The sequence below is a fragment of the Danio rerio genome, chromosome 20, assembly GCF_052040795.2.
Source record: "Danio rerio strain M-AB ecotype USA chromosome 20, GRCz13ab, whole genome shotgun sequence".
NCBI lineage: Eukaryota > Metazoa > Chordata > Actinopteri > Cypriniformes > Danionidae > Danio > Danio rerio.
Genome location: NC_141040.1, coordinates 53,194,173 through 53,206,489, shown reverse-complemented (window position 1 = coordinate 53,206,489; position 12,317 = coordinate 53,194,173). Strand labels below are relative to the sequence as shown.

Here is a 12,317-nt window from a genome sequence, read left to right as displayed (position 1 = left end):
GGAAGGCAGCGCGTCCCGGACTGGCAGAGTTCGTGCTGTCACATCCGGGGAAGGGAAAAAAGTGCTCTTTCATTGATGGCCGGAGGCGCAGGCGGGGGCGGGGCAGCACTCGTTGGCGGGCGCCCTCAGTGAGGAGCAGCGGAGGTGGATGGCTCGGCGGGCGGAGTGGGCTTACGGCCGCGCCGATAGATGACATTGCCTATCGCATCCGACTGCTCTTTCACCGCCTTGAATTCCTGGGTGAATTCACCGACGGTGTCGCCGAACAGGCCAGCCTGGGATATGGGCGAGTCAAGAAAGCGAACTTTGTCAACATCGCGCATATCGGCCAGGTTTAGCCAGAGGTGGCATTTCTGAACCACAAGTGTGGACATCGTCCTCCCCAGCGCACACGCGGCGGACTAAGTAGTCCAGTATAGCATAGTCGGTCGCGGTGCGCAGCCTATGTAGTAAGCCTGGGTTAGACCCACCCTCTTGCAGCTCGGCCAGCGCCTGCGCTTTGTAGCGCTGGTAGGTGGCCATCACGTGCAAAGCAGAAGCAGCCTGGCCCACAGCCTTATAAGCTCTAGCTCCGAAGGGAGGCAGACAACCTACAGGCTTTGGACGGGAGGCGGGGCAAACCCCGCCACATAGAGGCGCCACTCGGACAAAGATTGGCCGCGATAGCGCGATCCACTGACGAGATCGCCTCGTACCCCCTGGCAGCTCCGCCGTCAAGGGCGGTGAGGGCGGAGGGACACGCAGCACGGGCAGAGAAAGGTGCCCTACAAGACTGCGTGAGCCTACTGTGCACTTCCGGGAAGAAGGGGACGAGAGGCTTCGAAGGCTTCGCCTTCTGGTCCTCTACGTAGCACCCATCTAGTCGGTCCGGCTGCGGAGCTGGGGGATGAACCAGCTCCAACCCCACGGCCGAAGCAGCCCGGGAAAGCACGGCTAACATGTCCGCTTCAGGATCCGATTTGACGGTGCTCACCTGCCCGGAGCGGGCGAGCGGGTCAGGATCTTCGTCGGACAGTGAAAGCCCACCTCCGATGCCGCGGAGGGCATCTGATCTCCGGTGTCAGTGAGTGTGAGAGCTACCATCTGGTTAGATGGATCACTCCCACTGCCCGAAGCTTGGAAGGAGCGAGAGGTCCGCGAGCCCTTGGGCAGCTTGACTGTCTGCCGCCGCGAAAACACACTCTGGACCGGGAGACACTCGTTCGCTCTGAAGTGCTGAATAACAAGAGGAACCCTCATCGACTCACTCAGAAAGGATCTGAAGCGAAAAGGATGGCGTTTGCTCGCTCCAGGTGTGCTTATATGCTGGGATAATTGGCAATGCAGCACACCTGCGCAAGCTTACGCTGCCAATTAATTTCATTCATTGACCCATTCAATACTCTCCAGACAAGCGGCTTCTGATCCGAATCCTCCCATTTCGTGGATTTTCACAAAGATCAAATCCACTTATAGCACTGGAGTTCCCCAACCGAAGGGGAACAAATATTTTTTGAGTGTACTTTACTTACTTCACTTACTTAACTTACTTTACATACTTACTTGAATCTTACTTTTCATATTTGCTTTACTTAATCTACCTTACTAAAATTACTTGCCTGCTTTACTTACTTTATTTATTTCACTTACTTAAGTTACTTTACATAACTTACTTAACTTAATTACTTAGCATACCTAACTTTATTAACTTACTTTACCTTATTACTTAACTTACTTTACATACTTAACTTAGTTTACCTAACTTTTCTCGACTTACTTTTCTTACTTAATTTTACTTAACTAACTTTACTTGATTAACTTACTTTACAAACTTGCTTTACTTTCTTTACTTACATTACTTAACTAAATTACTTCACTTGAATTTGCTTAACTAACTTTAGTTAATTAACTTACTTTACATACTTGCTCTACTTAATTACTTTACTTGCCTTTACTTACTTTACATACTTTACTTAACTTGCTTTACTTACATTAATTACCTAAATTACTTAACTTACTTTCCCTACTTAACTGACCTTACTTATCTTTATTTACTTAACTTACTTTATTTACTTCACTTACTTAAGTTTATTAATTTTTTTTATCTTTGTTTTAATACCATATTAGCAGCATTGGCTATATTCATGGGAACGCTTGTACTAATTATCCAATTTATAATTTACAATCATAATTGTTCTTTAATAATCATCCACAAAAAAACACAATCAACAACTGATAAAAAGTCAAATTATATTAGATTTTACTTACTTAATTCCTTTATTACTTAAATTACTTTACTTAAATTCTTAACTTATTTACTTACTTTACATTATTAACTTACTTAAATTACTTACCTTACCAGCATTATAGAGTACATCAGAAAAGCATGTGAATGTTTAGGTATCAGAGAGTTTGGAGTAAATATTTAAAGAGTCTTACGTGGCTCATAGTAGTCGTAGATCATGATCACTGCATCCTGGACACCGGCCACCTTAAAGTCCATTATGGTGGATATTTCAATGCACTGTTCCACTGTGGTCACCTGTGATGATGAGAGAAAGAAATGATGAGATTGGATTGTTTCTTAGTTAATATTTTTGGTAACACTACAAAATAGGGTTCTACCTGTAAACACTGGTAACTAACAATACCAGTTAAAAAAAAGTTGCTTCTGTTAATATTTAAAAGATTAAAATATTAATATTGTATTCATAAATTACTAATATTATTATATAAATACATATAATTAGTACTATATATATATATATATATATATATATATATATATATATATATATATATATATATATATATATATATATACTACCTGCAGTGCCACTGCGTCACCTATATATATATAGTGGCACTGTAGGTAGTGCTGTCGCCTCACAACAAGAAGTTTGCTGGTTCTAGCCTCAACTGGGTCAGTTGCCATTTCTGTGTGGAGTTTGCATGTTCTCCCTGTGTTTGTAAGGGGTTTCCTCCGGGTGCTCCGGTTTCCCCCACAGTCCAAAGACATGCAGTACAGGTGAATTGGGTAGGCTAAATTGTCCATAGTGTTTGAGTGTGAATGAGTGTGTATGGATGTTTCCCAGAGATGGGTTGCGGCTGGAAAGGCATCCGCTACGTGAAACATATTCTGGATAAGTTTGTGGTTCATTCCGCTGTGCTGACCCCGGATTAATAAAGGGACTAAGCCGACAAGAAAATGAATGAATAAATGAATGAATATATATATATATATATATATATATATATATATATATATATATATATATATATATATATATATATATATATATATGCATTAATGTTATATTTATATATTCATACACTCTTTTTCTTTCGTCCAGTCCGGCGCAATGAACTGCCATATATATATATATATATATATATATATATATATATATATATATATATATATATATATATATATATATATATATATATATATATATATATATATATATATTTATATATGTATATATATATATATATATATATATATATATATATATATATATATATATATATATATATATATATATATATATATATATATATATATACACACAAACACATACATACAACAGTTCTGTCTGGTTCTCGAATCTGATTGGCTGATAGCCGTGATATATTTAAGTAATATCAGCACCCGTACAGCCTCTTTGCCTTTTGTGTATTACTCCACCCACATACAGCCAGCAACAAGCAGAGACACTACAGTTTGACAAATATTACTGTTGTTAGACAATCAAATATACTTTTGAGGCTACTTTTTAATTTTACTTTCAATTTTACTTTTTAGTCAAGAATATAGTTGTTTAGATTGCAACTATGCTATGCTATGTTTATTTGCAAGATTAGTGCCTATTTTAAAATATTTACAATTACTGAGAGAGCTCAATGACGGCCATAGTGTAGACCAAAGACGGTTGACGCTTTCTATCCACAAAATGGCGACAGAACCGTATAATAAGCCCTTACGCTTAGAAGCTTTTAACAGTCTGATTTCTAACTACAGCTGATCAAATCATTATTCAACTGGTAAGCAATACCTGCCAACACTTCCGTTTTTCATGGGAGTATCCCGTATTTCAGACCAGTCTCCCGCAACATCCCGTTTTTATTTCTTCCTAAAAAACTCCCGTGATTTCACCCACCCCCCTCTTTGGTATAGTCTGTAAACATCGCCGGGTAGCAAACTTTGGTACAGTACCCGATTGAAGCGCCTGCCCAATACCCGCTGCATCCTACCCAGGTTCTCAAAAATGTTATTCACCCCCGAACACCCCCTCCTCCCGGTCTCTAGGATTTTCAGAGACATGTTGGCAACTCTATGAAACTGCCCATTATAGGCTTTGATCCTAATAGTGCCATTTTGGTGACTGTCGCTTTAAATTTAAATGAGATTTTGCTCCCAGCAAGAGGGCGGAGCAACAAATGTCTATTCCTGAGTGAGGTTGTCTCTAGTGGGCAGGGCTTTCTCCCTCTGATGACACGTACAAAAGGAGAATGTTAATTAAAGTGTTTCTGCAGACTGTTTTTATCAAGTGTGATTATAAAGAAAAGAATGAATACATTTTTAACATTAGAATCTGCTTATATTTGCTTATATTATGCTTTGGCATAATAGCTCCCCTTTAAAGTCAAAATGGTGTAATGGTAATGTTAATGCAATGGAAGACAAGACAAAAATACAGTGTTGAAAAATTATTTTTTGCAGTGCACTAAAATACTGAATTTCTGAAGACAGTGTTTAAGAGGATCTCACCTTGTCTAAGTAAAGTATAACTCGTCCTGATGGCGTCTCAACTCTTCTGACTGTATCGTCAATCTGAACGCCATCTTGAGCCAAACTGAAGCCTGTCAGTAAACCAACGTCCAATATGGCCATCCCTGTCTGATTCAGACCCTGACCTCCTCTCAGCCTGAAACAAACAACAAAGATCATGCTTTAACCACACTTCAATAATAATAATACATTTTATTTATAATGTGGGCCATCACGGAGGCGCAGTGGGTAGCACGTTCGCCTCACGTTCGAGCCCAGGCAGGGTCAGTTGGCATTTCTGTGTGGAGTTTGCATGTCCTCCCCTTGTTGGCGTGGGTTTCCTCAGGGTGCTCAGGTTTCCTCTCACAAGTCCAATAACATGGTATAGGTGAATTGGGTAAGCTAATATTGTCCGTAGAGTATGTGTGTGAATGAGAATGTATGGGTGTTTTCCAGTGATGGGTTGCGCTGTGTAAAACATATGCTGGATAAGTTGGTGGTTCATTTCGCTGTGGCGACCCCAGATTAATAAAGGCACTAAGCAAAAAAAGAAAATGAATGATGAATGATGACAGTACATAATTACTTAATTAGGTTAATTAGGCAAGTTAGGGTAATTACTGAGGGCAAGTTATTGTATAACGGTTGTTTGTTCTGTAGGCTATGGAAAAAATATTACTTAACGGGGCTAATAATATTGACCTTAAAATGTTTTTTAGAAAATTAAAAACTGCCTTTATTCTAGACAAAATGAAACAAATAAGGCTTTCTGCCGGAAATAAAAAAATATTATCGCAAATACTGTGAAAATTCCTTGCTCTTTTAAACGTCATTGGGGAAATACTTAAAAAAAGAAATAAATAAATATATATATATATATATATATATATATATATATATATATATATATATATATATATATATATATATAAAATGAAAGGAGGGCTCATAATTTTTACTTTAAATGTATATGTTTTATATCTAAATATAAATAAACATTTTCTCAAATATGCATGCATGTGTGTATTTATATTTACTTGATAAATATACACAGCACACACATACTGTATATTTTAAGTCAAAACAAACTATATATTGTACAAAGAATGTATTATCTTTTTTATTTATTTATTTATTTTTACATCTACTAATACATTGTTAAAAAATTTAAACCTGTGAATGTACTTCTTGCATTGACTTATTTTGGACCTTACCGCACTATTTATTCATTGGGCCCTATCTTACACTCGGCACAATTAGGCACAAGACATGTATGGTGCGATTTGTAGCTATTGTCAGACCAGCAAAACAGTCGTTTTCAGTAATTTCATGTTTTTGTGGACTCACGGGTGTGCTGGTATATAAAGAAGGTGTGTTAAGACACTTTGTTGGCGCGTTGCTATTTTGTGGAACTGAAATAGAGTGCACCATTGACAAACTAAAAGCTGCTCTAATTTCTAGCGTGTTAGTTATGCACCCATGAAAGTCCAAACGCTAACTCATTGCTTAATAAACACAAGATGTACAGCAATACACAAATATCTACACATTTACAGTTGAAACCGGAAGTTTACATACACTGTATAGAAAGGCCCATAAGCATTTTTAAAAAATTAGATGTTACTGTAACTAAACTTTTTCTCTTTTAGGTAAGTTAGGATTATCAAATTGGTTTCTGTCATGCTTAATAGCAGAATAATGAGAGAGAGATCCTTTTTGAGAAACTTTTCTTGAAAGTCAAGTTTACATACGATAAGATTATTCTGCCTCTGAAAAGCTCAGATGATGATGTCAAGGTTTTGGAAGTTACTGATTGGCTAATTGACAACATTTGAGTTAAATGGAGGCACAATTGTAGAATAGTATTTAAGGAAAACCTCAAACTCACTGCTTCCTTGTGTGATAACATGGGAGAATCAACAAGCCAGAATCAACAAAAGAGCCAGATTACAATTTGCTAAATTACACTGGGAAAAGACTCATTTTTGAAAATACATGTCCTGTGGTCTGATGGAACTAAGATTCAGCTGTTTTGTTCATTTGGAGGACAAAGGGGAAAGCTTACAAGTCTAGTAACACTATCCCAACTGTGAGGTTTGGGGGCGGCAGCATCATGTTGTGGGGCTGTTTTGCTGCATGAGGGACTGGTCCACTTCACAGCATAGATGGCATCATGAAGAATGAACATTATATAGAAATACTGAAGCAACATCTTAAGACATCAGCCAGGAAAACATACGGGTCTTCCAAACAGACCATGACCCTAAGCATACTGTCAAATTAGTTAAAATGTGCTTTAAGGACAACAGAGTGAATGTTTTGGAGTGGCCATCACAAAGCCCTGAATTCAATCCAATAGAAAATTTGTGGACAGAGTTAAAAATGCTTGTGCGAGCAAGACAGCCAACAAATCTGACTCAGTTACAGCAATTCTGTCAGGAGGAATGGACCAAAATTCCTTCAAACTGTTGTGAGAAGCTTGTGGAAGGATACCCAAAACATTTGACCAAAGTTATACAGTTTAAAAGCAAAGCGAAAAACAACACCAAGGAAATAAATGTAAACTTTTTACTGTCTAGAAATGAATAAAAAAATTCTCAAAAACAATTCTCTCATTATTCTGGCATTTAGTAAATGTAAATCATTTAGGTAATCCTAACTGACTTAAAATAGTAAATGTTTAGTATTATTTACCATCAGACATTTTAAAAAAAATGGTTATGATCCTTTTTTTTCTGGTGTATGGAAACTTCTGGTTTTAACTGTACAAGTGAAAAAATTAAGGGATTAAAATGTTACAAAATATTCTACATAGATATAAAAACCACTGCCTCCATGCCTTCTTCACCTCAGGTTTTTTGTTTTTTTTTTTCATGACAATGTGCATTTGTATAATGTTATTATTATTAGCAGTATTATTTATTATATGTATATTTATATTTGTTTTAATAAAAGCAAGTTTAGATTTGTCCACCTGTGAGGTTTGAAGACGTCTGTATCATCATATGGGGCATAAGAACAGGATGTGTGTTTGGATATAACTCAGTTTTTTGACTACACTTCATTATTATTCATTTATTTGTTTACTGAAAATTAGAACTGAATTTGAAACAAATCTTTGCGCTTAACAAACTAAAATATGTAGGCTAATGGATGTCTTCAGTGGAGTGAGGGATTTCCTTACTCCACGAAAGTAAAGGAGTAAAGTAAAGAGTAAAAGTAAAGTAAAGAGAAAGTAGAGGCCAAATGGAGGAGGCTCGTTCTTTATCCTCGCGCTGCAGTTGCTCTGTTTAACTGTTTTCTCACTAGTGAAGCGCTCAGTTTATCCACTTACAAAGTCTACCATGTAAATAGCAAATGTGCCATGGCGGGATGTAACTGCCTCCTAAAGAGAATGGTAGATGAGACTCTGAATGGTTTAAAACATCTTATGCTCAAAACACACCCATTACTCATTAAGAGAATAAGCACAACCCTGTTTGACCATGCACCAGGGCGCAGAGTGCATTTTTTCGTCCTTAAAATAGTACAAATGGATTCGGACATGGCCTTAATGCTTTTGAACCATGTGCTTTAGACTTTGCGCCTAGATCGTTAAAATAGAGCCCATTTATTCATTATGAATTGAGCTTCCAATTACTTGTTTAAAGCTTTTGGAGATGTAAACCACTTTTGTGTGTGTGTGTGTGTGTGTGTGTGTGTGTGTGTGTGTGTGTGTGTGTGTGTGTGTGTGTGTGTGTGTGTGTGTGTGTGTGTGTGTGTGTGTGTGTGTGTGTGTGTTTGTGTGTGTGTGTGTGTGTGTGTGTGTGTGTTGATGAAATAAATATGTCACACAGTGAGCAGTGTCTCACCTGAAACATGTGTAAAGGTTTACAAGATACTCCTCCTTATCCATAATGTCCACATACAAGTAGAAGGCCTCGTCTGTGTGAATGTCAAGCCGTATGAGAGATCTTCTCACGTTAATCACGTTGTAGAACACAGTAAGCTGAAACAATAACTCAAGTCAATTAATAATTATTATTATTATTATTATACTACGGGGCTGCTTTGAAATATAAAACACATTTCAATGTTAGTTTGTGTATGACATCTTTCAGGGAATCAAGTTCATGTATTCAATTAAATGACATCTAATTTATTAAAAAGATATATTTACGTTTTCAGTGTTTTGAGGGATATTTAGTGTATTCTAACCCACAGTATCCTCTGACTAGTTATTTCAGAGGTCAAAATAGGTCAAACTATGCGTCTAATTTGACTACTTTTAAACACAAACCCCTATTTTACAAAAAAAGTGTCTTGTGAACACTTATGGTGTCAATCGGTGCTCTACATCTGGCAGTTCCAGACTGTTAAACGATTCTCACTTAGACTGATTGGAGAGATTATGTATGAAACCCTGTAATAGTATGAACCAATATAGGGGAGGTCGAATGTATACTTATATTATCTATTATTTTAATTCATTAATTTGGCTTAGTCCCTGATTTCCCAGGGGTCGCCACAGCGGAATGAACCGCAGACTTATTACGCATATGTTTTATGCAGCGAAAGCCCTTCCAGCCACAACTCAGTACTAGGAAACATCCATGCACATTCACACACACACACTCCTACACTACGGCCCATTGAATTCATCCAATTCTCCAATAGCGCATGTGTTTGTACTGTGGGGAAAACCGGAACACCCAGAGGAAACCCACGCCAACACGGGGAGAACATGCAAACTCCACACTGAAATGCCAACTGGCCCAGCTGGGACTCGAACCAGCGACCTTCTTGCTGCGAGGTGACAATGTTAACCACTGAGCCAACGTGCCACCAGTATTATTTTAATGATTAGTATAAACATTTAAGATACAGATCAAAGAAAACTAATTCTGAGGGATGACCCGCCATACATCTTGTTTTGATGTCCTTCAGACATGAATCAAGCGTCATTCAGAGGGATCAATCCCCCTATACCCCCACCCGCCCCCGTAATTCTCACCCTGGTCATAATTAATTAGCTCACTGTATTGCAAGTCATTTTAGGACTCATTCATGCCTGAAGCACAAACTGCGATGAGGTTATCTCCTCTTTCTGCAGAACAGATTTGTGGATAAAGCAGCTCAAGATGTTGTTAGTGACTCGATGATGAGGAAAACAGCGTCTGGGCTGGATTACGTAATCCATGGCCAAACCATCACAAGTATAAGTAAACTCTGGCCTGAAAAAGAGGGGATCCGACTTTTGATGAGGACACTATTTCTAAGATTGCATCATTTTAAAAAGAAACTCTTCAAGGGTTTGCACAGCTGCTGAACCTGTTTTAGTAATACGATAGTACACTCCAAAAAACAGAATCATGATGAAGTTTATCATTTGCAGCGTTTTGATTTTATTTAATTTGTCAGTTTTTCTAAATATATGTTGTCAGATTCCTTAGACTCAATCTAAATTTGTTAAACTCGAAAATGTATGCAAATGGCATAAATATATCAAAAAAGCCAGATCCAATAGACCCTTTTTACATGACGTTACGCGGTGTCAGGATTCACTCCACGCAGATTTCACGCGGCCACCATTTTTTAAAGCAAGTCAAGGCTGCGGTGGGAAGACACCCGGAAGTATCGTTGAGAGTTGCATTAGAACGATGTGTACTTGGCTGTATATCTTATCATCGAAGATAAAGTAACACAAATGTATTATTCCACGCCTTCCTAGTGACTCGAAGGTCCGTTTTGAATGAATGGTGAAAATAAAAAGGGATATCAGAGCTCATTTTCAGCTAAGTTAAAGGAAATGGCACTAGTTAGCTAACGTTTTCTTTCCCTAACACACGTTTTAGATGCTATTTATCAAACTCTAGTTAATGAACTGATTCCTTCACTATATTAGACTTGTCACGATACTGAATTAAAAGAAAAAAACGGCAATTTCGCGCTAACATTTAAGGCACTGTTGATGGATTTCTTAAAACAGTGCTGATTTGCCATTGTGTTCATGTGCTCGACAGAAATGCTTGTGATTGGCCGAGAAGGTAATCAGTTCACCCTCCGCTGTTTACCGAGTACAAACACAGACGAGCCGAGCGATCTGCTTGATGACTCGACATCTTCATGGCTGCTTCGCACTCCAGTCTCTGTGTATCTGTGTTTGCACTGGGTGAAGAGCGGTAAGCTGAGTGCAAACACTGATACACGGAGACTGGTTTTAAAACTTCAGTACCAGGACAACACTGTTACAGACAACACGAGGGTGTGCTGCAGTAGACTGCAGTGTTTTATCACTCACCGGGTTACATAGACTGAAGCAGGAACGCTTCCCCACAGTGTTTTTAACTGGTGTCATGAACTAAAGCCTTAGAGGAAACTTGAGCGTATTACTCTTACAGAGATTGTGATGTTGTGTGATTCCTAATTTGCTTTTAATTGTTTAAATTTAACTTACTGATTAATATTAAAGGGCCATAAAACCCCCTCGTTTCAGCAGGGTGTTTTCACACCTCTACTTTGGAAAAAGTCAGAAAAGTGGGCGTGTCCAGCTCTGTTTAGGGGGGAGTGTCGGAGGAAGAAAAGTGGGAGGGTGTGGGAGTGTCTATTTGGGCACGCGCGAGTTTTAGTCACACACACACATACAGAAGAAAGTGATGGTGTTTAACCTACATGGACATCTGTAGTCGAATTATTTGCCAAATTATTAAATGGTGGACTTTAACTGCAGTTTGGCTCTTTCATTCAGGGAATTCATTCATGCCCCTCGCGACACACGAGATATTTGATTCGAGGATCTGCTCTAAGCGTGTATTTTTCATGCAATGTTTTATACCGCACGGCGAATGAGAGGAAAAAACCCTCTGCATTTCCCAGAAACTTAGATGCACATGGCAGGTAGCGTCAGAAAGCCGCGCGTGTTATTCCGGTCACTAAATGCGGTAAAAACCCTACACGAGGTTAAAGTTTGGTTGTGGTGCTAACGTGTTTATATTCTGTGCAATAGTTTGTTAGATACGAACAAACTGAATAAACAAAGAGCACTGGTCGCTCACTTACCAAATCTGTAGAGACAGGACAATCACCAGCAACTAGAGCCGCGTCTTTATGAAGAGAAGACTACAAACGAATCCAGATCTCAGCGTTTGCAGATGAGAACAGCTCTCAGGTAAACAATAATCCTCCTTAGACACGCAAGTTATTGTTGTCGAGCGTCGCGTACACTGTAATCCACACATGACTCTGCGCTCTCATAGAGAGAAAATGAAAACGAAACTTAACTGCAGTAAACTATAAAAGCAACACTTCACGCTTGTTTTGCCAACACAACGTGGCGTCTCTGTCCTGAAAACACGGTGATAGTAATGAATATTAATGAAGTTGCACAATAGAGCGCGCTGATTGGTTTGAACCAAGCCTTACTCATGCATTAATGCATCACACTGTAAGACGTAATAAGACTCACTCTGGCACAGACGTCCAGTCTGCACGCTGGAATACACACTATTATGTCATGACCGTGACGCAGCTTCAAAAATTCGTTTCAAACCGGAAGTACGAACTTGCTTGAAATAACGCAAAAACA

At 38.7% G+C, this 12,317-nt stretch overlaps 1 protein-coding gene across 5 annotated transcripts in view; it reads right to left on the bottom strand.

Annotated features, from left to right (window-relative positions):
- The window catches only part of cd109 (CD109 molecule), a 153,144-nt gene that overhangs the window by 66,536 nt on the left and 74,291 nt on the right, over positions 1-12,317 (bottom strand). For 3 of the 5 annotated variants that reach the window (XM_087298641.1, XM_087298643.1, XM_087298645.1), the window contains exon 30: positions 8,605-8,741. In XM_087298641.1, coding sequence (XP_087154767.1) covers positions 8,605-8,741 — 137 coding nt within the window. Of the gene's footprint in view, positions 1-2,418; positions 2,522-4,753; positions 4,911-8,604; positions 8,742-12,317 lie in introns of all 5 variants that reach the window. The other 2 variants (XM_087298642.1, XM_087298644.1) reach the window with 1 other exon arrangement.